We start from the raw sequence: 26,754 nt of genomic DNA, 5'->3' as shown, positions 1-26,754 counted from the left end.
TTATATTAAACTTATCTCAAATATCCAGGCCGTGAGTACCGAAAAATCATTTTGACAAGAGGTGCACCTGGTAACATGATGTAAGAAACAACATAACAGGATCAATTGTCAAAAAAAAATAAAAAATAAAAAAATAATTGTCTGATGTATTAAAAGGCCATTTGAATAAAAATTATACATCTAACATCAGGAATCACCTGCATGGGAAGAAACAACATACACCTAAGCAATCGTCAAAAGATAAGATAAATGTTGAATGTATGAAGGATCATTTAACGAGTACATGCAGGTGTAATCGAGTCACACCGAGAGAAGAAAAAAAATATTGGATTGTCAATTCATTGTAACAACCGTCACTGAATAAAACCGTGGCCTTCGTTATAAAGATGGCCGGCCAGCTGAAAAAATGACGTCATCGCCGAGGTCCCAACAAGCAAGATATGTGGAACTCTTAGACTGTCAATAATGAACAGTAATTTTTACAGACAGCGTTACAAAACTTCAAAATTGGATTGAAATAAAGAAAGAACACGATGATTTATACTGAAACTCATCTAATATTAATAATAAAAAAATAATAAAACACAAGTTGTTTGTTTAAGTATTATAAGCAATTGAATATTTTGTTGTATTATAGATTTTAAAGATTAGAATGCGTTCTTTAATTACTTATAAATTACATTTTTAAAAAGTGAAGGAACACGATTTGATTTGTAGTAAACTTGAAGTTTATTTAATATAATTAAATGAAAATGTTATCAAAGGCAAGATAAGTTACTTTTCTACCAAACTGGACATATTTTTCGTGTTTTTATTCAATGTAACATGTTTATTCAGTTCGAAAACCATACAGTGTTTACCGATAGCAGTGTCAGAAATTTCGTGAAAATAGTGAATAATTCCACCCCATCTTTCCAAGCTTATAACTCCTCGAAAAATGTAATTCAAGCCCTAATTTTTTTTTCAATTAAAGGAGCAAGGACCAAGGTTTTATTAAAAAAAAAACAAAAAAAAAAAACAATGTGTTTTTTTTTTTTAAAAAGGTTTTAAACTTCGGACTTTACAGGTAAATTTCTAAAAAAGGCATTTTTTTTTTTTGTTTTAATTTTGAATATTTTATTTATTGACCTTTTCTCTTCAATTTGTGATATATAAAACTCCGACATAAATTAATTATTTACTTTTTAAGAGAAAGTTAAAAATGGGTGACACTTGGGGGGGGGGGCGTGAATTTAAAAAAAAACGTTTGTCTAAAATATTATATTCGGTTTATTGGAAAGAACATAAAATTTCACATTGACCCTGAAAATATCGTAAAAATAGAATCAATAAAAAAATTTTGATAGATTTTTAAAGTTTAAAAATTGAAAAATATTGAGTTCAGAAAATTCATTACTGTTTTTAAAAATACTATTAAAAAACCACCGAATATATATCAAGTTATGTCACGGTAACTTATATTGAGCAAATTTCTAAGAGTATTTTGTCTAGTTTATTATTTATTACATCTTTTTCCGAACTTACCGTGTTAAAGTGAGAGTCGGCCGCCATTTTAAATTTTCCAATACATCGGTAAACACTATGTTTTTCGAGCTGAATAAATATGTTACATTGAATAAAAACACAAAAAATATATCCAGTTAGGTAGAAAAGTAACTTATCTTGCCTTTGATAACATTTATTTGTTTGACATTTATTTTTTTGACTTTTTCGAATCTATGTGTACAGTAATACAAACCCGGAAATTTCAAGATGGCGTCTGACTCCCTCTTTAACACGGTAAGTTTGGGAAAAGGTGTTATAAATAAAAAACTGGTTAAAATACTGTAAAAAAACTCGCTCAATATATGTTACCGTGACATAGCTTGACATATTTTTTCTAGTTTTTTTATTTATAACACCTTGTTTTTGGGGCTGAATAAACATGTTACATTGAATAAAAACACGAAATATATATCTAGTTTGGTAGAAAAGTAACTTATCTTGCCTTTGATAACATTTATTTGTCATATATTTGTTTTTTGACAACTTTTTCGAATCTTTGTACAGTAATACAAACCCGAAATGAACGCGCGTTTTTTTTTTTTTTTTTTTTTACTTTTAAGTTTCATATATATATATATATATATATATATATATATATATAAGTATTTTTAAATTTTATCTTTCTAGCTTTAAAAAAAAGTTTAAAAATGTTATCAGCCGGCATAATTTATTTTTAAATATTGAAAATTTCAGGAAAATTAATTTTTGCTAAATTTTTAAAACGTGTCAACAGCTTAAAAAAATCGTCTCTTCAAAAGAGTCGATGTTGTCTCGCATTTTCATTAGTTTTGTATGCTGTAAAAAAATTTTTTTTTAATATTAGCAATTTATTTGACGCTTCTTTTGAATGGTAAAAAACTTAGGATGATAATATTGAATTAAATTATAGTTACATCGTGTTAAATACAGGAGGGGAGCACGTTAAAACTTACTTTGTTTAATGGAGATATCCACGAGTTACTACCGGTGTTTACCGGTGTAAAGAAACAACTAATGGACTACCCGTGATGACGTCAGCAGATTAAATTATTTTTGCCCACCGGCCATCTTGTCTTTTAAGACGGTCTTGATAAAACGCCCTGGAGGCGTGCCTACTCTGATAATGCCAGCCTATGGGAACGTTTGAGGTGGTCACAAATTATCATATAAAAACAACCAGAAATTGATATCAGGAGTTGGTTGGCGATTTAGAGCCGACTAAAATCAACCATTAAATTCTTGTACATGCATTTTCCCCTTAGCAACCAACTTTTCTTCACCATTATCAACAATAAATTTTCATATGTCAATGTGTTGGTTTTTTAAGCATAGCAGTAATACAACACAAGTTTGTATGAAAAAAATTAAAAATTATTTTCATGCTTTAATCATTGCTGGAGATAAAACGCGTAAATGATCATATGAAACCTAATAGGATTTGAATCCGCATAGACAATTTCATAGACGGTTATATTATTCACTTGGACGATTACTCTTAGATACTGGGCAAGTAAATCCACTAGTATATGAAATAGTTAGCTGAGTATTACAGGAAATTAGAGCTTAGCTGGAGTCAACTTGATGAATCCGGAATGAGAAATAATAAACTGTGAAAATATAATAGAAACGGACATGATATTACATGACTCAAAGAAAGAGTGTAAAAAAAAGAGTTTAGTGTTTTTGCATAAAATGATATGGGCTGACAAAATATAATTAATTAATTATTTTGATTATTTTCTATCTCTCTTTCTTTCTCTCCTTCACTGATCAATGATTTGAAACAAAGATCACATTGTATAAATGTCTTCCATTAGTATTGTCTAGAGCTAGTCCTCTTTGAGATATGAACAGAATTATCTGTAGTCGGCATTTCCTAAGTTCAAGGTAGGGATACAATTTGCCGACCTTAATGATCTTGTAATACTTATGTCAACTTGTTTGCAACGTGTGTGACACAAATTAGAAATACAACAATTGTACAGGGATCAATTTCATAAACCCGAGGTGAAATTGCTAGATTGTAGGAATCTAATAGAAACAGATATGAGGTGACATTGCTCAAAGAGAAATAGACAGATAGACATACATAGAGGGAGAGAGAGAAAGAGAGAAGAGTAAAGTCCGTTTAGTAAGTATATCGCCTGTGAATGTGTAAAAATGATAGGAGCTGACAAAACATAATTAGTTACTTCGATCTCTCGCTTTCTCTCATCAGTTATTATATTATAAAAATCAAGTTGAATAAATATCCACCGTTACATATCAGTCCTTGTTTTGGGTTAGCTATTTTCGAAGTACGAGCAAACTTATCTGCAGTTGGTGTTCCCTCAGTAAGGAAGAATCATGTCGAAGCGTATACAAGGAAAACGTGCAGCGACCAAGGTAGGAATACAATTTGTAGACTTTAATGCTTTTTGAAATAATTAGGGCAACTTGGTAGCTGCACGTGTGATACACAGGATTGAAACGCAACATTATGAACAACTTGATTATAGCGTTGATATAACTTTGTACATAATCAGATCAACTTTGTTAAAAAATAAAACATAAAAAGGCATGTGGACATATTTAAATATGAATAAACAAAATATTTTTTAGTTTTTTTTTTTTTTTTACTAATGCCATGAAGAAAAGCAATGTATTACTTCTATTGTAAATAGGCCAAATGTGGGGTTAGTTGCTCATTGAGTTTTACACATCAGTGTGCAGGACCTGGTGGTGCCCGGAGCTAACTCCTTAATTGTATGCCCCAAAAGATCAAGTATAAGTCCTAGTACTGTGAAATAGAGGAAAAGGAGAATAAATATGATTGGATACCCCTCCCCAAGTCAACCTCTCTGGACACCGCTGGTTTTTCTGGCATATTGAATATTGTTAGGTCATTTCATGCCGAAATCATACATTTTTTTTTATGCAATCAATCTGCAGATTAGTTTGGTTGATCTAAAGAAGATTAAATCAGGACAGTATAAAGAGAAGTTGTGTAGTGTACGTGTAGAACCACTAGTATATAAAATAGTTGAATATAACAGAAAATTAAAGGTTAGCAGGGGTCAACTTGATGAAATTGAGGTGGGAATTGCTAGACTATGAAAAAACAATATGAAGGAATATAACATTATATGGCTCAAAGAGAGTGTGTGAGAGAAGAGATCAGGCTGTTTAGGAGTACACAGTCTGTGGACATGTAAAATGATCTGGGCTGATAAAATATAATTAATTAGTGATTTTGATCTCTCTCTCTCTCTCTCTCTCTCTCTCTTTCTGTTCAGTGATTTGGAACAAAGATCAAGTTGCATAAATGTCGGCTCTCTTCCACAACTCCTCGTCTCGAGTCCTTTTTCAGATGCGAAAAAAATAATGTGGATTAATTTTGTTGACCTTTCAAATAAATACATTTAAAAAAAACAGTGAGGTATTTTTTTTATTGATTTGAAGAATATTTAGCTTAGAATTATGCTTACGGTAAGGAGACAGAGCATATTCATTGTTTCAATAGAATTAAATTGTTACAATTTTAAGTAAAGAAGAAACGTATTTGTTTTATTCATTTAAATAATATTCATCTGACAATGACAATTATTTTTACAAAAGAGGAAATAGTTTTTTTTATAGTATGTCCACAAGGTTCTGCGAGTTAATAATAATAATAATAATAATAATAATAACAACAACAATAATAATAACAACAACAACAATAATAATAGACTAAAGAACACTATTTTAGTAGATAGGTTATTATCTTTCATACACATGAAATAATATGAGATTGCCTGATTACGAAAAATTATTAACAATAAAGTATTTAGATTGATGAAGAAATCACGATTCACAGCGTTCTGCTAGTTAATAATAATAATAATAATAATAATAATAATAATAATAATAATAATAATAATAATACCAAGAACACTGAAGCTGCATATCTATAAGTTTTCTATCCTCTTCCCTCCCTCCCATTGCCCTATCAACTCTCCACTAAAAAAGAGTAATGCCAAATAGTCGAGAAGGGTCAAGGAGGATGGAAAGACCGAGTAGAGAGCGCTGACCAGACCTCCGCTGGACAAGTGCAAAAAGAACTGGGACCTGGAGGGGCTTGATTGCCACTCAAATTCCGGTGGAGACTGTCACTGCCTGCGAGAAATCAATGGTAAGCGGCTGTTGCAATTGCGCAAATTCATTTATGAATGCTATCGAAGGAAGTGGAGAGTACTAGAAATCTGGGGAGACTTGTTGTCACTCAGCTTCCAGGGAACACCACAGGTTGTTTTCAAGGAGAGATCTTTGATGACCTGTGTAAAAGCTCCTTGTGAGCCAATAATAATAATAGTAATAATAATAATAATAATAATCATAGATTAAAGAACTATGTTAGTACCTACGTTATCACCTTTCACAATAAAAAGAGATTGTCCGATTAACAAATAAAATATTATCAAAAATAAGTTGTACAGATTGATGTAGATAGCACCATGGAATTTCTATGGTGTCCTGCTAGTAATTTTATTACTTTAGAGGCGATTTTTGAGAACCCGCCCTTCTTGGCCCATCTAAGAAAAAAAAGTAATATTATGCTTTTTTTCATGGTTGGATAACTGGAAAAATACAGGCATTTTACAAAAAAGACAAAAATTAAAAAAAAAAAAAAGACGAGAAAAACAAATTGACTGGCTTGAAATAAATATAATTTCTTTTTGTTTTTTCTTTCTCTGACAAAAATTGGTTCTGTAGAAATGGACAGTTCTTCCAGGATTGTTTTAGCTTGTTAGTTCTCACAAAAAAAAAACAGCCATATCTTGCTTTTCAGTACAAACTTATACCAACTACATTTTTACTTGTAGTGCATATTAATAATGATTATACGCATTAAAATACATTGGAGCGTTCAAATCGAGACAGTAGAAAAATCATAGCGTACATATAAGCCTGAGATACATTTCACGTATAAATAAAATTCAGGTTTGTATCATATTTGCTAATATTGCAAAATGTTCGATGGCAGACAAAAATAAATAAATATGTGTGTATGTGTGTGTGTGTGTACATATGTATGTATATATACACACGCATATATATATATATACGAACGCAAATAACGAAGACAGATCCCAGAGGGCCCCAATTGACTTAGCCGCGTGATTATTTTCTCTGTTTGATGAATTGGACAATCACTGCTCAGTTCACAGTGGAAAGTGGAATACTGAGGTTTGCGATAATTCAACGCTACTTAAGTCTAGCTTGAGATTAAACAATAATATGGCACCTCTGGTACTTTGGCCTGTGCCAAACTTAGATTGTGCTAGGAAATAGATATAATAATATCTGAAACTCAAAGAAAATTGTTATTTAGTATAAAATATTATTATTACTGCTTTTTCCTGTTCCAGTGATTGCTTCGACGAAAGAAGCAGAATCTTATACATGTATGAATTATTTTTGTATGGTGTATATTTACTTCGTCATGTTTATATATATATATATATATATATATATATACTAGCAAAAGTACCCGTCATATATATATATATCAATTGGACAGTTAAAAAGTATTTATGAAATCAACTTAAAACCAAGAGTTTTCCAAAAGTGCTCAACACATGATAGAGCTTTATAAATACACTTGATGTAAACATTTAAAAATTGTCTACACAAATTGAATCAAATGTCGCATAGACCTGTTTTCCATGTAGCAACAAAACGTGGTTCAATTTATGTGGAGCAATTTTAAATGTTTATATAATGTATATTTGTAAGTGCGTGCATTTAGACATTATTGTTTCATTCAGTAAACATTGTTAAAAATAAAAAAGAATTCCTCTGCTTAATTCTACTTTTTTATTATTTCGATTTTTCTAGTGATCTTTTTCGTGTTAAAATCAAAAAAAGAAAAAAAAAATGAGACTGTTCCTTTGGCGTCTGACTTCACGTGTACGTTCTTCAGCTATATTTGAGAAATCTCTTCTGTTCTACAGTTTTTTTGTTTGTTTTTTGTTGTTTTTTTTTTTGGCTCTGTTTTCTTTTGTCACATGAAGATGGTTCGACGAAGAATCGAAAACGTTCGTGATACATGTATGGAATATACACAAATTGTCTTTCGATTTTATCACAAAAGATCATCAGAAATTCTATTTTTATTTTTTTTAAAATAAAGTATACATACATGCATATACATATATACATGTATATATATATATATATAAAATCACCAACTCCTCCATTAATACCATTTTGTTTGATGTTTCATTATAATATACTTGAAAGAAAACTAAGCAACACATACGAAAAGGATCTCCATATATGACAGTATAAATATCCAGTAAAAGGCGGTCTCAATGTGACTATATAAGTGGCTAGCTTAGGCACCATATTTGTTGGTTACACTCAAATAGCGCATTGGCCTGTACAATAAATATGTAAGTCTTTTACAAAAAACTGCCCAATAATATGTGTGTTTACGTTCTTTTACACTGATTTAAAAAAAATGTAATCAACTGGTGTCGCTGGTATATAAAAAAAAATAGATTTTATCTATTTAATAATAAATTGTTCTTAAATCAAATAAGATGTCAAAAAGTAATATTTTATCATTATTGTCGATTTTAGATGGATTAGATTACTGTCACTTTAAACTTATTTTTTTATGGTGAGAAAGGGAATTTAAAGATTTAAATTGTTACCGTAAATAAATTAAAACGCTTATTTTATTGTTTATATATATATATATATATATATATATATATATATATATATATATATATATATATATATATATATATATATACACACACACACACAGGTATTTTACGCAAAGAGTATATGGTAGGTACATGAACGTAGATTTTTCAACAAGAGTTTTCTTGGTTGAATAAATGGTAATAACTACAAAGTTTTTAAATTGCTAATACAATCAAGTCCATTTTGATAAAATGAGAATAACGTCATTCAACTAATTAATTAGAGATAAAAAAATTTTTTTTTAATACAGGGTGACCAAAATAATGGCACCCATAGAATCGTTAATAAAACATACAATTCCTTCTGCAATATGAACATATTTAATGTAAAATAACTTTCATCTATGCCTGACTTGTCCACCAAGTTTCAGTCATGGATATTCAACAGTCTTTTTTTTTGTTGCCATTCAATTATAAGCACATCTGGGTACGCTGTGCAAAACTCAACAGCTCTAATACTAACTTTCCACTATTCTAATTTTGGCTGCGATTGTCCCAAATAGTCTGTGGATCATTTTTATAGACATCTTTGATCCTACAAATAAGCATCTGTGGGGGTTTAAGATCCTGTGAGTGAAACCCATTCAGGACTACACCTACTGATGAGACGATTACCAAAGTGCCATCATATATTATTGAATGATGATAAAACAAAGGCTGTTGGATATTCGTGTCTGAAACTTGGTAGCCATCGAGTGAAGTTTATTTGTACTAAACACAGATTGTAAAAAAGAAAGTGTTAAATTTTATTAATGACGCCATAGGTGGTATATTTGTGAGCAATTCTTTGACTTATTAAAATCGTCTCTGCAGAAGATATTTTTTAACAAATACTCAGAGAAGTAATGTGTGACAGTTGTTTTGCTTTACGGCATATCAAACTTTTCTAGGTTATTTAATGCCGAATCAATTAATTTTAGAAAAAAAAAAAAAAAAGGTTTCATGCTTTAAGTTCTTTATATGTTCAAATATTTATTCATGTGTTTGGTTTGGTTTGGTTTGGTTTGGTTTGGTTTGGCGGTTCTATTTTACGACATATCCACTCTTTTCAGGTTATTTAGTGCTGAATCCAGTAATTTAAAAAAAAAAAAGAAAAAAAAAGGTTTCATGGTTCAAGTTCTTTATACATTCAAATATTTATTCATGGTGTTTAGTATGTTTCTTTGTAAATAAAAATTATTGTTTTTGTTTTTTACTTTGCAGAACATGATTGAGTTTTGCAAAGAGAAAAGGCAACAAAACAATAACATCAATGTTTGGTGCAATTTAAATTAAGAAGCCGATATCTTAAGACGGCCTTATTTTATAACACCGTTTAAGTCCAATTGAACAAATCCAGTAGAATTATAAATTCGATAAACCCCTCATAATGTTGATAAAAGATACACAGAATAAACAAATTCTTTCTGTTTACACAACAAAGGTTGTCGAAAGAAACTGTAAATAGCCCCCAAAATTTTCCGGGGGAAACGTGACCGAGCATAACTCAAAAATCAGGATGGAGTTATCCACGTAGCGATCAACATAAACAGGACTATTGCATAAATGTTGTCCAACCTTTGAATCCGAAATCTTCCGTTGAGAATTAAAATGGTTACCCGTTCTCATAAGAATGGATTTGATAAATTCAAATTCACCAGATAATTTGATGTTCGAACGAATTATTAAAGTTCGACAAATTAAATGATTTTTTTTTTTCTCAGTAAATTAGTTTTCCTATCTTTAGGACTAAAAGGATCCCATCGCAAATGCAATCCCGAAAAAAGGTAGGTTTGCAGTAAACACTCGTTAGAAATTGAGACTGGTATCTTTCATAAAGAACATTAAGGAAGGGGTGGGGGAGAGAATTTTCACTGTCTTTTGCCATGGTTAGTAAAATAAATAATATAGAAACAATAGTTAACATAAAATCTTTAGAAACACTTTACTAAAGATGCGCACATTTTACAGTTACAAGTGAACAAATCCGTATTTCAAGACGGCGGCCATGTTGAATTTATTATTACAAAACTCGGAAGACCCCTTATGTCCTTAAAAATACAGCATGCAAAATAAATTCATACCTTGCTGAATAAATAATATATAAACAATGAGTTAATTGAAAAAGAGAAACAAAAAGTGTGTTGAGTAGCAATAGAGAAAGAAAGAAATAATTTTAAAATTTATATGAAACGTATGACATTTGCTATCAGCTAGACAAAATTGAGACATTTAGTTTTTTTTTATGAAGTGCTTAAGCTGATACTTCTGTTTATGTCAGTAAACAGAAAAATGTAACCCTGTTAATATTATTCTTACCAGTCTAGAGTATTATCAGAAAAAAATAACCATAATGCATTATATTAACACTAAAAGATCATGCGGGAAACTAACGAAAGAATAGGCTAGCCCGAATCAAAGATATGTCAGGTAGATTGCTATTTGAGTTTGAAAATTCGACATATATATAAGGGAGAAATGTTTTTTAAAAATTCTTAATTAAGTCTACAAACAGCGATTACAAAAAGGGAGGTGGGTTTCATTAAAAATTAAATTAGGAGGTTTTAAAGAGATTTCTGTGCCACGTCTGACAGAACGAGAACATGCTACTTCCATGAAGTAAAAAAGGATTCCGTTTGAAATTTCATACAGATTCCTGAGTTCGAGAGAAACATTTCCGAAGTTGACAAGATATACCTGAAAAAGGTCAGAGGTTACATAAACCGAAACGTTGTGAAAATGGCACTCAAGATGAGAACAGTAAACTGAAGAGTCCAAATGATTTGGATATCTTGTTTCAAACTCGGGATTCTGTACAGAATTTCCGATGTGCATCCTAATACCATATAAAACTACCTGTGGTGTGTGTGCTAAAAGTAATTTTACTTTATACAGTTTAGCGCAAATTTAATGGGGAGTTGGTATGTCCGAATCGAAAAAAAAAAAAAAAGTGAACAATTGTGTGTCAACATTGTGATATGTTTATGAAAATAAGTTAAAATGTTTCTATTATAGTCCTGTTATGTGTTATAATAAAAAATGTCTTGCCACCAAACGTGGAAGTGTATATGTATATGCAGTGGGAATGACAAAAGCCAAACTTTCTTGTTTTTTTTTTGTGGGGGGGGGTTGCTTTTATGAAGACTGGACCATAAGATGTCCAAAGTTCATAAGATCTTGCATCACTCTTTTCTGCTTGTAGATCTCAAAGTGGAAGGACACACCAAACTCGTCGTTGGTGATGTACGGTAAGTGTAAGGGCGAGGAGAGGGTATCCTGGGCCGACTGGTGCGAGTTGAACATCTGGCTTATGTCATTCTCCTGCCGGGCTGTTTCCAATATCTTCATCTGACTGAGAATGCATTCTTCACGCTCGATAATCTTCCGGAAGTTCTCCATCAAGTTCCTCCGCTTTCTTTCCATTTCCTGTTCCGACATGGACAGGATCTCGCGCTCCCTCTCGTCTATAACCTCACGAAGTTTCTGAAAAGTAAGCTTTATCTCATCTGTCACTTCTGTCTCCATCTTGGCCAGTTTTTCCATTGCTTGTTCTATGTGCGTACGCCTCATCAAGTGCTCCTCCTTGCGGCGCTCCATCTCAAGGATTGTCTCATTGATGATAGGCGTGTACTTATTGAGTGCCTCTTCCATGTTCATAACCTTATGCCCATTTAACTCTTTGTGATCCAGAACTGTACAGTCACTGCAGACCGGAATGGCGCATGGTTCACAAAAGAAATTCAACGGTTGCAGCTGGTGTTTAGTACAATAGGCGATGTCAGTGATGCCGGTCTCATGTACAAAGTTGAGCAGTTCCAAGATGGTGTGGTCATTGGGCAGGCGTCGTAGATCCTCCTCTGAGGCAATAATGCTGTCCCGGCAGGTAGGGCACTGGATCTTCACGGCCCTTGGCATGCCTCGGAAGGCTGAGCTGAGGGACTGACGATACTCGCCCTCGACACGGAACATCTCCAGGAAGCATTGTAGACAGAATGAGTGGTGGCAAGGTAGCGTCTTTGGCAGCTTCTCGCTCTCATTGAACACATCCCGGCAGATGAGGCATCTGAGAAAAACATCCTCAAAATGCTCTTCGTCAAATATTAAGTTTCGCCTACGGAGCTTTTCTGCGCATTCAACCTTTTTGGGAATCATTTCCGGAATCTTCTCTGGAAGGAAAGTTAAGAGAAGAAAGGAAATGTCAAATTCCTGGGGAAAAAGAAGGAGAAAATTATAAGTGACAATGCCCCCCCCCCCGCCTCCCCACACACACTCCCTGCAGATTTATCTGCATTAACAATGAAGCATAAAGCGTTTTTTAATTGGTTGGATGGATAGATAATGTTAACTAAGCAATTTAAGTTTCAATAAATTTGAAATTAAGGGATAACTGCAAGAAAAAGGTTTAAATCCAAATGTAATGGTAATAAACATGATAATAATAATAATAATAATAATAATAGTCAAAAATAAATAAACTGAAATAAAAAAAAGCCTAGGAGAAAGCGGAATCAAAGGGAAGACTGAAACTTTATAGTGAATGGCAATGATAAAAACAGTTGGAATCTTAAGGAAAATCCTCAAATGCGGCAACCAACCCACATAAACTATAAACCCTAACCAGCCACAAAATAACATGCAACAGAATAAACAGCCCAAGCGAACGAAAACAGCAAAACATCATACTTTATATGAATAAAATAAAATATGAAATAAATAAATGAATAAACAAAATATAAATAAAAATTATTTAATTTAAAAAAACAAAACAAAAAAGAAGGTCTCAGTCTCGGCTAATATCGCAGGAAAGGCGTAGGAGGAAGAGCACTAATCAGACCTCCACTGAAAAAGTGCAAAGAGGACTTAGACCTTGGAAAGTCTTATTGCCACCCAAATCCCAGTGAAGACCAATGGTTGCTGCCAGCGATCTAAAGTAGCTGTTGTGATAATGCAAAGCAATTTGCAAAGGTTTTCGAAAAAGATGGAGCGTACTAGAAATATGGAGAGACTTGTTGTCATCCAGACTTCAGGGAACACCACCGGTAACAGTAAGTGTGTAAGCTCTGGTATGACCTGTGTGAGAACTCCTGGTGAGTAAATAATAATAATAATTATAATAAACACAAAAACATTTAGATATGAAAAGGGCAATTAAACAGAGAAACTGAGTCCCTAATAACAGCCGCACAAGATAATGCAATTAGAGCTATATCAAAGCAAAGATCGATAAGACACAAGGAAACAACAAATGCAGACTCTGTGGACAAAGGGACAAAACAATAAACCACATAAGTGAATGCAGCAAAATGGCCCAACAAGAATATAAGAATAAACACGATTAAGTGGAAAAGTTTTTATACAAGTTTATACGACTCCAAATTCTTCTGAATTTTGAAATAAACATTGAAAAAATGAAATAAAGAAGAGTTAGCTGTATTTGCAAAAGCTTAAAGTTTTTATAAGCTTCAAATTCACAAGAAACGAAAAAAAAAAATAAACGCATAAAATATAAGCAACGATTCAAGTTCAAAAAAAAAAGAAGATTTTATCAAAGCTAAAACATGAAGAAGCAAAAGCCGTGAAATAAATCTTTTTGTACAACTCTCTATTATATAAAAGGTATTTTGAGTGTGTGTGCGCGCGCGCGCGTGCGTGCGTGTGTGTGTGTGTGTGTGTGTGTGTGTGTGTGTGTGTGTGTGTGTGTGTGTGTAAGTCCGTTCCCTATGGACTCCTAAACGGTTGGACCGATTTTTTTTTTTTTTTTTTTTAATTTCACACAAATTCATGTGTCTGGCACTGTTCTTTGATAGTTTTTTTTTTATTGGAATATCTTTGATAAGTATTGATAATCGATAATTAAAAACACCCGATGAAAGAAGGACTAGCTGATTTTGATTAAAGTTAACGCCTTACACAGCCTAACATCACAAGTGCATTTGAGAAGTTTTGTCACCACACAAGCGGAAAGACCTGGCATATAAAATACACAGTAGATTCTTTGATATGATAAAGGCGCGTTCGAAATTAATGTTTCTGTTTAGAGCCCAATTGAACCATGATAGTTGACTTTGACATTTTCAGCTTAAATTCAAGCCATTATATAAAAAAAATGATTTTATAAAATCAATAGTAGGTTCTCTACAGAGCAATGTAAATTACTATGCATTGTAGACTAAGTCACTGCAGGGAGGCATGTGAAGCATCTTGCAGTGTACCATGGTGGGTCCCTAACTAGAGCAGGGAATTAATCGATTTGATTGTAAAATGGTCGATTTCATTGATTTAGATGACAAAGTATGGGAATGTGAAACATTCGTTGATCATCATTAAATCCTGAGCATGTCGGGTCTCCCTGCTAGTGATAACTAAAGTAAAAGCCAAAATATTTAAATGGAACATAAAGTTTTCATTAGTTGAGTATGGAAGAAATCAACCAATGAAATGATGGTTTGGTAAATGAGAAATTAAGGAAATAATATGACATTCTAGTAGATATTGAAACTAAATTTCTACAAGCAAACCTAAGAGTTTAGAGGTCTCTAGTATTATAGATGTAGACTAGCAGGGGTGAGACGCCCGGCTTTGCCTGGGCGTAAAATATGCTTAGATATAATATTTTTGTTTGTCCAGATTTCGTATATATTATTATAATGTTGTGATTTTTAAAGTAAAAAAAAAAAAAAAAGTATTTGGGTGGCGTCAGCTAGAATCGAAACCAAAACTGTAGCATTCAAAGCTGGTGACGTTACCACTGTACCAACACGACACGGATATGAGTTGATAAAAAATTAAATATAAACTAGGGTAAATCTATAAAAATATATAACGATTTTTTTTTTTTTCAATTTTGACCATAAATAGCAATGTCATGCCAGAAATTACATTTTAGTGGATAGCAGTATCCAACAAGACATTTTTTTTTTTTTAAATAAAATAAATGATAGATATATATTTGAGAAATATATCATATCTGTAATTAACCATTTGACGAACTAAGGATGAAAAATTACAAACAGATTAAAATTTAAGAAATAATGTATCTGTAGATGGCGTTATTAAAACCTACTTTTTGGGGATGCCGACACGATGAACTTCTGGGGAAGTAAAATTACTCAAATTTCAAGGCAAAGATAGGTTTCGTTCGTTTGTCCGTTTAACAATCAATAACAGTTATTTAATGCTGAAACAATTCATACACGTCACGTGAGTAGGCAATGATAAAAAAAGACTGCAATCAAAATTAATATCTCACTGCTGATGCAATTCTCTATCTATATAAGAGCCAGATACGTCCAAGGATGGAGTACTGTTGCCACATATGGGCAGGAGCTGCTAGAAAAGACTTGTCCTGCCTTGATAGGGTTCAAAATAGACTTCGTGGCCTGGTGGGAGATGTCCTTTTCTCATTGCTGCAACCTCTGTCTCACAGAAGAGATGTTGCGAGTTTGTCTCTGCTTTATCGTTATTTTCATGGAAAGTGTTCAACTGAGCTTCAATCTATGGTCCCCCCTCGCCAAACTTTCACAAGAAACACTAGACTAGCTGAAAACATTATCAATAATTTTCCCCACTCTTTATCTGTACCTAAACCTAAACAGATTCCATGATCAAAGCTTCTTTCTTAGAACTGCACGCCTGTGGAATTGTCTTCCGTTTTCCTGCTTTCCAGCTTTCTATAATATGGTTGTCTTCAAGTCCAACGTGAACAAGTTTCTGATGAGCCGTTCCACTTAAGTTAACAAACTTACCGAACTTCCATTACTATCGATTACTATATTGTCCTTTTGACTACTCTACACTCTTTAACCCTTATCCTTGAGTGGCCTATCGGCCTTGATAAGTGGTGACGTTTATGTAAAAAAAAAAAAAAAAAAATTGTAGCTTGTGTTTTAGTTAAAGAATGCACGAAAAACACATAATTTAGCTGGAGAATGAAAAGGCCAGAACGAATTTGATCACAGGGTAGCACGGACGTCCTCAGCATTTTCTCTCCTTGAGGGGGTTGGCTATCGGGACCCTCATGATATCTATAATAGAAAAGCGTGAGAAAAGGATGGCGTTGATACTGTAACACCAAATAAAGTAAGTGATAAAAATTCCTTTTGTGTTTTTCGGATCTTCATGGTGGTTTTAGAAATGCAAAACTAAGAGAATCAGATTACATTCTAGTGGATTTTTATAAACGACCTCCAGAATGCAAAAGCACTTGTGCTAAAGACAATTTAAAATGTTAGTGCATACACACACTTGAAAAGGAAACCTCTTTGTAGTCACAGCACGGGGGAGGAGGGAGTGGCAAGAGTATCCTTATTTGCTCTAATTTAATTAATTTCGGTGTTCAGTTTTGCTCCTCACTTCTAACTGACTTGTCATTTTACAAACGACTTTCTTTCTTCTTCAACGACATATTTCCTCATCTGGTTCCCATTTGTTATCTTTTTCTCATGTTTGTTTGATTTATTCTTTAACCATGCCAGACTGTCTTGTCCTTAAATATTTCTCAGTACAATCGAATAAAAAAAATAATCATTATCCAAAACTAGCTAATGTACCCACACCCAATATCTTACATATTCGGTTTGCATGCTTAGTGATGAAATGTAACGAAATTATCTCTTAGATGAGGAGATCTGGAATTATGTAAAGTAGTCATATTATTTGGATTCTTTGGATTATTGTCCCCATCTTGAGCATTATTTTTAAAATGTTTTGTTCAATGTAACTTCTGACCATCTTCAGGTGTATTTTGTCGGATTTAGGAATCTTTCTGTTGAACTCGGGAATCTGCACAGAATTTCAAACGCAAGGACCTATGGTATAGTGGATAAAGTACTTGATAAAATTCAGTTGTCATTAAAATACTCTTCTAGAGACTGAAGGTTCAATCCTCAGTGCAGGCAATACTAAAAAAATAAATAAATAAATAAAGCACTGAGAATTACTTACTACACAGTCATGGCTGAGGGAACGAGAGCATGCTAGCACTGTGGATTAAATATAGTGCTCCATTCGAAATTTTGTGCAAATTTCTGAGTTTGACAGAAAGATTCTCTGGTTTGACAAAATACACCTGAAGAAGGTCGGAGGTTACATCGACCAAAACATTGCGCAAATAACACTCAACATGAGAACAGTAGTCCGATGAATCCAAATAATACAAATAATCACTTCTTTTATTGAATTATTTTGGAAATAGTTTTGGAGATGAGCAATTTGTATCATTTTTATTTAATTATTTGGACTATTATCCTCATCTTCTAGTTGTTGTTTTCATGACCTTTCGGCCAATTATTCCTCTGGCCTTTGGGTGGGATCGAACCTGCTACCTCTAGACAATTCTCACCTGGAATCATAGAAATTCCATATCTCTATCCACTGCACCAGGAACATGGATTTGGATGACGAAACCATCGTGAGATGACAACAGCTATTAAAGGCAGCAGTTGTTGTGGATGTAGTCAGAGGATTCGACATTCCTATCCTGTCGCGGTTAACCTGACGAAGTTCAGGGGAGTAATTGGCCGAAACTTCATGAAAACGACAATTAGAAGATGAAGATAATAGTCAAAATAATTAAATGAAAAATTCTTATCTAAAAACTTCAAGGTCAAATTTGTAATTTAGTTAAAAATAGGTTGTTGGAATTCAAATATGCTGTGGCAAATATTGTCAGACCCTCATTGTACATAAAATAGAGGAGTGTGAGAAAAGGATGGTGTGAACATATGATGAAAATCCTTTTTTGTTTTTCGAATCTTCATCAACCTTACAAACTTCTACAAAAAATCAAGGAGCTAACGCATTCCGTATAGTGATCCTAAAACACTGAGAAACTGTTTTCTGATATAAACAGTGTAATTTTATTTCATTTTCAATACATTTAAATGACTTTTCTTTTGTTCATTAACATTTCTCAGTACAACCGAACAAAAAAAAAAGATAATCCTTATTCAAAACCAGCTAATGTACCCCAACTCAATATCTTACACATTCAATCTGTGTATGTACTGGTGATTTGTAATAAAACTGACCCGGCTATGAGAGCTGCAATTACGAACGAAAAATATGCTGAACAGAAATTAGGTCAAGTTTGTAATTTAATAAAGAATATGTTGTTGGAATTCAACTATACTGCGGCAAATATCGTGAGTTGTAGATTGATTTGAAAAGTAAACATATCATCTGTCGATTAGTTAGATTGTGCATAAAAACAAACAAATTTTAGATGTTATCAGTGAATTGAAAACGTCAGGAAACGCTTTCAGCCCACATTTGCCCACAATGGAATGTTGGCCGGTATGATCTCAAAGATACAAGGGTGTGAGAAAAGAATGGTGTCAACATTGTGCCATCAAATATAGTAAGCGATGAAAATTCCTTTTGTGTTTTTTGAATCTTCATTTGTAAATCAGCCTCACAGGAATTCACTGATATATTCAAATAAAAGATAAAAAAAATATTTCATTGGTTGAATATGGAAGAAATCAACCAATGAAATGACGGTTTTACAAATAAGGAACTGAGCAAACCAGATTACATTTTAGTAAATATTCAAACAATTTTTATAAGCAAGCCCAAGAATTTATAGACCATTTATGTTACAGATATAGATTATTGGTATTCTTGCAGAATTTTGCCCGGATCCTCAGGATTTTCTGTCAATAATAGTTCAGGTTCGATCGTCAGTCATTGGATTAAGCCGAGCAAAATAACATACAGTCGTATTTTAAAACAAACAAACTAGAAAAAAATAGAAATACAATGAATAAAAAAATTTAAAAAACCTTTTGTAAATTTATTGAATATATTTAAAAAAAAAAAAAAAGTTGCATTTTGTATTGTTTATTTACTTTTATTATTTTTTTTTTTGAAAATTTTTTTATCAACAAAAATTTGTTTTTTTTTTATGAAAAGATGAATGTTCTTTTTTAACCATAAATTGTTAAGTGAAAGTACAGTTTTTTCAAGTAAACTAACATTTTTTTTAAATTGGTAGTAAACGTATTTTTTTGTTTTTTTCTGTATTTTTTTTTAAAAGAAAAGATGAATAAATTTTATGAAAACCTTAAATTGTTAGGTTAAAGTACAGAAAAGTTTTTTCAAGAAATTATTTTTGACAGCAAATATTAAAAAAAAAAAAATAAACATGAAAAAATGCCCCTCATCATCCAAAAAATAATTAATAAATAACAATTAAATAATTAAAAAAAAATCCATTTTTTATACAAAAAATAAAAATAAAAATGTCAATTTAGTATTTTAACATTTGAACAACGCTTGGCTTAATCCGGTGATTGCCCGTCGAGCCTGAGTCATAATTGATGGAAAATCCTGAGGATCTGGGTCAAATTCTGCAAGAGTAACGGAATTATTTAAAATTTTAGTGCATAAACACGTTCAAAACCTTTATTTAAACTTTATTTTAATTTAACATTTATTTTCAAGATATTTTAAATGTTTAAATATTATTTTTTTATGTCGAGTTTTTGTTTTTTTTGTACCAAATGTTTAGCTTTGAATATTTTTTGGTTAAATTGTAACAGAGCGCATATGAGCACATGGGAAGATATCAGCGGTAGTTGTAGGATAGCTGGCTTGTAAAGATATTAGCAGCAGTAACCGAAAAAGCATATATGCAAATTAGAAAGTCTGCGCGGGCTTGGGTGACAGGAAAAGGAGAAAAAAATGCACCAATGTGGCAAGGGGCAAAAAGAAAAATGTGACTGTGCGAGATGGACATGTGGCCACGCAGTAGCAGCAAGAGACTTTTAAGCTGGTGTTGAGACGGCAGGGTTTTGTTAATCTTATGGCAGACGAAATGAACAATTAGAAAAAACAAGAAGCATTGTTTGGAAAGTAATAGTAATAAATACATTTTGCTAAAACAGAAAGAAAAGCCGAGTCAGATTTATTTACTTTTTGTTTGATTGTTCCTTTTTAATGATACCAGACGGTGTGTGGGTCCGAGAGAGTTTTGAACTGTAATGAACACAGTTCAAGCGTAATGGCCATATTACAAAATAAAAATAAAATTTTTTTACTGCTTTGTACGGCTCCAAGTGCTGGCCATCAAAAAAGGAAGCAGAAAAACTATTAACCATGAAGACAAAGATATTGATTAAGACTATTAGTTTGACCAGATGACCTAGTCCAAAAAGATGTCAGTCACTATTACAATCTGATGCTAATCTAGAAAAAAAAAAAATAAGAGAAAAATTTTTTGCACTGGTATGGATATATACTTTAAAGAAACAAAACAAAATCATCACGAAAATTGGATTCAGTATGGAAGACAGTGAGGAAAAAATAATAGAGATAATGGTCAAAGCAAAGGTGTTTGGATACCATGAACCAAGATTTACAGTTGGTCAGACTTCATCTTAAGCAAGCCTTTTATAGTGTACTAGCGTGGGGAGGGGTAAAGAAAAACAATAATAAAATGGAAAATAAAGAATAAGCGAACGAAATAAGCCTATTTAAATGTTAAAACTTTTTTAAAAATCGGAAAAACAATTAAAAAAATTTAAAAAAACAGCGAACGCGGTGGAAAATAAAGAATAAGCGAACGAAAAAAAAATGGCATAAATAACCCTGTTTAAATGTTAAAACTTAAAAAAAAATCGGAAAAACAAAAACACAAAAAAAAAACAGCGAACGTGATAGAAAAATAAAAAGGGAAAATAAATAAGAAACGAACGAAAAATTGGCATAAACACCCTTGTTTAAATATGAAAACTTTAAAAATCAAAAAAAAAAAAAAAAAAAAATGTCCGACATGTCAGCGTGAACATGTTACCTTAAGACAACGATGCTGTCACTACTCTATGATCGTGTCAGCGAAGTCATTATCACAGAGAAAGATGTAAACCTTTATTAGAAAAAAAAAAAGAAAAAGAGCTGGATAAATAATATATTTCTTCGGATTTTAATTTAAAAGATATTAAATTTTATTTAAAAATACATTTTGGACATTGCCAAGGCTGCTGCAAATAAGGTGGGCTCCCTCTATTGTGCTAGAAAATTACTCACACATAACAGTATCCAGTACCTCTACAAAGCCACCATTTGAGTATGGAGTATTCTTGCCACACTTGGACTAGTGCATCAACCACTAGTCTAACTCTTAGACAGGGTCCAAAATGAGTTTCCAATATAATTGGTCTCGCACTATTTACTAAACTCCAACAACTGCCACATCACCACAATGTTATATTGCTGTACCTGTTTTACAAGTACTTTAAAGGAATGAGCTCTGATGAACTCATTGCCCCCCCCCGACATACAACCGTCCCTCCACTAACAAACCTGTCTAGTAGCAAATTCTCACCCCTTTCTTACAAATGTCCGTAGATGCCGGCTAGCTTTCTATAATAGCTTCTTTCCTCAGAGTGGAGTTTCCTCCCTACTCTCTGCTTCCCTTACTGTACTTACATGTGAACAGACATCTGGCTCAACTGATACATAGTTTTCCTGTAGACATGGTCTCAAGTAGTAGTTCCTTATGTCCAAGTAGCAAATATGCCTAGTTTAGAGTGTACAAGAGTACAAAAAGAAAATAAATCAATGATGTTGATGATTATCTTGATTGGTTGGTTGTTTTTGTTTTACGGCATATCAACCCTTTTAAGGTCATATAATGCTGAATCCAGTTATTTAGAAGAAAATTTTTTTAATAGAATATATATATTTTTTCAAGTCGGTTTCTATTTAACCCATAGTTGGGACCCTAACAGGTACTACCACTCCGGGTCAGAGTGGACCTAGGAGCAATGACAATTAAAGGGCGGCTCCACACTCCCCAAAGCCTGCAAGCTGGGGCCTCACCATCGGATATAGTTTAAGGTCATATCCAGGACCTGATTATCTTGAGAAAATGTTGACTACAAAACATCTTGGTAAAAATAATTTTTCTCTTTCTTTCTTCATGGATTTTCAGACATTGCTATTTAAAAAAGTGTTACTTAAAATCTGAAGAAAAATTATTTCTCTTCTCTTTTTCTTTTAGTAATATAGGCTTACCACAAAAACTCGTCTAGCTGCAACCACTGTCAGTAGTTCCTTTTTCTCTTTCTTTCCCTACCTAAAACTAAACAAAACTTCCACATACAAAGTTTCTTTCCCTAGAAATGCCCGTCCGTGGAACACTAACGTGGAACTGCTTTCCAGCTAACTACAACGTGATCGTTTCCAAGTTCAATGTAAACAAATTTTTGTTGTACTGCTCTCTTAAATAATCAAATTCTACCCAATCTCCACAACAAATATTCACCTGACACTCAGTTAACCATTATCCTTGAGCGGCTTTTTGGCCTTAATAAGTGGTGAATCCCTAGTAAAAAAAAAAAAGATTCTCTGTAATAATGGCTATTTCAACCAATATAACTTGACTGTACGTTACTATTAATTGCTAATTATCTTTCTCACAAGGTCCATGCCTCTTAATTATCAGGTATTGGGTAGCAAACCTAACACCATTTAACTCGGTCTCGATAGTATTTAAGGTTGAGGTGTGCTCGGAAACCTTGATTAATCCGATCAATGAATAGCCCACTTATTTGATTTACTGCATAAGGAGGTAAATATTTGAACTTTGTCAAAATACTAGAATACCCATTCTCTAAATAATTAATTCATCATATAAAATTATTTACCATTTTATACCATCATCACCATCATCATGAGTAACGTTCATTTTACCTGCTAGCATGTAATAAATGGCTTTAAGAAATTGACTTCCAAACTAACTTATCTCTGGCCGGGTGTTTTTTTTTATCATGGCCTCCATGTCTTCCTTCTCCTTTCTCTATGAACTGGACCTGCTACCTTAACTGTACTACATCTAATGACCCAAGAACTCTCATCCATTCTTTCAACATGACCATACCATCGAAGTCTCCTGTTCTGCACACATATCCCTATATTGTCCAGATTTAATTCCAAATTAATTCCAAATACTAGGCAGGTTCAAACAGCTTCCTCAGAAGGAGGAAATTTCATGGGAATACCAAATTCAGAAGCAGTCTCCGGTAGCCTGTATATCACATTCAGGGGAGATAATGATGTTAGGTTTTTGCAGGAAGATGTTGGTGTCCTCCTGCATCATCCCAAGTGGTCACCCACATGGCACTGACCAGGCGAAACATTGTCTTACTTCAGTGACCTAATGAAAACCAACTTGATTATGCTGTATTTCTCAGAGGTCATCAGAACTAAGCCTGCCGTTAAGACTCACAACACAACCACCATGTAATTCTCATATGATTTCTCTCCATACAGCACATGTCTTAAACTGTCATTAGCAAGGTTTCATTTTCATACATAACCACATTGCATACACATACCTATTAGGCTCTTTCCTTGGTCAACAGTGGAAACACTCTGCTGGTTAGTAATGGCAGAAGTTCCCTGAACTTGCTCTATCCTTATGTAAATTCATATTATAATAGAGTGTTTGAAAAAAATCAATAAGTTCAAGATTATTTTCCATATAAAGAATCTGACCACACCTAAGAAGATTTGCTGAAAGCACGACACTGGTCTAACAGAGAAGTTATCTTAAAGATGAATCTGTTAAGTTGCTACAGTCATGTGGAGTGTTCATTTTTCTAGATAACCCGTCGCAGAAGCATGGCTGTCTTGACTTGCACAAAAATTGGCAGGACAAGGAACTGGGATGTAAGTGATTAGGCACGACTGTACATGAGCTTTCGAAATATATTAAAAAAAAAAAAACGTAACCCAATTGTGCTCTCAACAAAAACATTCGTTTCAAATGTCCTCCTGTCATATCAAAGTATCTACGGTTGATTTTATATGCTGGGCCTTTCTGCTTGTGCGATAATAAAACTGCTCAAATGCATCTGTGATGTTAAACTGTATAAGGTGTTAACTTTGGTGAAAATTGCCCGTTGCTGCTTTTATTGGATATTTTTTTCAATTATTAATACTTATTGAAGACATTCCAATACAAAACCTATTTAAGTACACTGTCAGGCACATAAAATACCATCGTGTGAAATTTCATAAAAATTGGCACAGACACACCCACTTACAAAGTTCTTTTAATATAATAGTAGAGATTATGTAAATTCCACATTCCATTAAATCAACATTTCTTTATATATATATATATATATATATATATATATATATATATATATATATATATATATATATATATATATATATATATATATTTTCTTCGAAACTCCGCGGATTAAGGACTATCCACTTATCTTGTGTTTCCTTATTTAAAATTAAATATGTTTTTAACTCTTTTTCAAGATGTTTTTTAACATGTTTTATTAATCATTTGTTCATATTATAAGCTCTATTTCCTTTTCGGTTTTATTGAGCTTTTACATCTGGCTGAGTTTATTTTACTTGTAAATATTAACTCTTTAATATTTATAATATATTTTAAGTTTACCATTTTGATTACCTTGGTAAACTTATTGTAATTTTTATTCTTATATATATATATATATATATATATATATATATATATATATATATATATATATATATATTCAATGTGTGTCTTCTGCTAACAATTCTGTTTTTGATTCATAACACTGAAAGCATTCTGGTGCTTTATTTTCTCTACATGTTCTCAACATTTTCTCACAATAAAATACATGTTCTCAACATTTTCTCACAATAAAATACATATTCTCAACATTTTCACACAATAAAATACACGTTCTCAACATTTTCACACAATAAAACACATGTTCTCAACATTTTCACACAATAAAACACATGTTCTCAACATTTTCACACAATGAAACACATGTTCTCAACATTTTCACACAATGAAACACATGTTCTCAACATTTTCTCACAATAAATGCATGTTCTCAACATTTTCACACAATAAAATACATGTTCTCAACATTTTTACACAATAAAATACACGTTCTCAACATTTTCTCACAATAAAATACATGTTCACAACATTTTCTCACAATAAAATACATGTTCAACATTTTCACACAATAAAATACATGTTCAACATTTTCACACAATAAAATACATGTTCTCAACATTTTCACACAATAAAATACATGTTCTCAACATTTTCACACAATAAAACATGTTCTCAACATTTTCTCACAATAAAATGCATGTTCTCAACATTTTCACACAATAAAATACATGTTCTCTCCATTTTCTCACAATAAAATACATGTTCTCAACATTTTACACAATAAAATACATGTTCTCAACATTTTACACAATAAAACATGTTCTCAACATTTTCTCACAATAAAATGCATGTTCTCAACATTTTCACACAATAAAATACATGTTCTCAACATTTTACACAATAAAATACATGTTCAACATTTTCTCACAATAAAATACATGTTCTCAACATTTTCTCACAAAAAATGCACGTTCTCAACATTTTCTCACAAAAAGTGTCGGTTCTCAACATTTTCCTATCATTTCAATGAACAAAACAATCATGATATATTCAAAGATACAAAAAGGGTTCCCTTTACTGTCTGTTTCACATGACAAATCTACATGCTCTGATGCGGAAATGACTAGGAGCTTATTAATTAATTTGTGAACTCAACTACAATGATCCTTAACACCCAAAAGAGTAACCTTTCTCTAAGTGTATTTAATTTACCTTGGTATCCGAGGTGACAAAAAGAACTTAATTATAGAGCTACCTTTACATTAAGTGATATTTGACATTGAAAGAAGCCAATAATATAAACAGATGAGCAACGCAATTGAGACGGACTGTTTTTGTTATGGAAACCGCTCCAGACAGGACATGAATTCACGATGTATGGAGCTAAAAAAGACTGAAAGATGATTATCACAAATACAGGAGATGCCTATTAGCCTTTATGTTGGTTATAGGTAGGAGAGAAAGCAGTCAGCAGGAAGAGAGTTCCACAAGCATGCTGCTCTTGGAAAGAAGCTACTGGAATGTGAAGTTGTATTTAATCGAGGTATCAAAAACAGAAAATTAATAGAGATCATGAAATCAATGAATTAAACGAGCTGGAACAAAGGAAGCAGGGAATAGATCAGACAATTCTGAAGAGCACATGACATAATAGTATTTACAGAAAAGATTGAGACGAGTAACATCATGTCTGTGAGAGAGCTTGAAATGGAGAAGAGTGAGGGCAATCAAATTACAGATATGTTTCTTCTAGAACCTTCAAATGGAACAGGATTCATTAGTCCAACTATAACAGTATTTCATACATGATCTGATAGTAGATTTGTAGAGATATAGAATAGTCTCAGGTGTGAGAAAATGTTTAGAGAGACTCATGACTGATATCTTGGAAAATAACATTGATTTCTGATTGAGAATTGTGTTTGAATATGTAATACCGTTGTTGGATGAAGCAGCTAAATATTATATGTGTCTGAAAACAGAAAGTTAACAAAGAGAAGAATGAACCTGTAGCAAATTTGAACCTGTGTCAATGAATATGTTTATCACCTTCCCACGGTGGGATGATATGACACAAGGATAGGAAAA

General features: G+C 32.5%; 1 protein-coding gene across 6 annotated transcripts in view; it reads right to left on the bottom strand.

The window, feature by feature from the left end:
- The window catches only part of LOC145276949 (tripartite motif-containing protein 59-like), a 310,332-nt gene that overhangs the window by 41,304 nt on the left and 242,274 nt on the right, over positions 1–26,754 (bottom strand). For 2 of the 6 annotated variants that reach the window (XM_080128463.1, XM_080128464.1), the window contains exon 3: positions 5,507–12,406. The exons of the other annotated variants lie outside the window; for them this stretch is intronic. In XM_080128463.1, coding sequence (XP_079984589.1) covers positions 11,376–12,406 — 1,031 coding nt within the window. In that variant the 3' untranslated portion in view covers positions 5,507–11,375. Of the gene's footprint in view, positions 1–5,506; positions 12,407–26,754 lie in introns of those variants that run through there. 6 annotated transcript variants of the gene reach the window in all.

The sequence above is a fragment of the Euprymna scolopes genome, chromosome 5 (genome assembly GCF_053919585.1).
Source record: "Euprymna scolopes isolate OS-2025 chromosome 5, ASM5391958v1, whole genome shotgun sequence".
Taxonomy (NCBI): domain Eukaryota; kingdom Metazoa; phylum Mollusca; class Cephalopoda; order Sepiida; family Sepiolidae; genus Euprymna; species Euprymna scolopes.
This window is presented reverse-complemented; position numbering and strand designations above follow the sequence as displayed.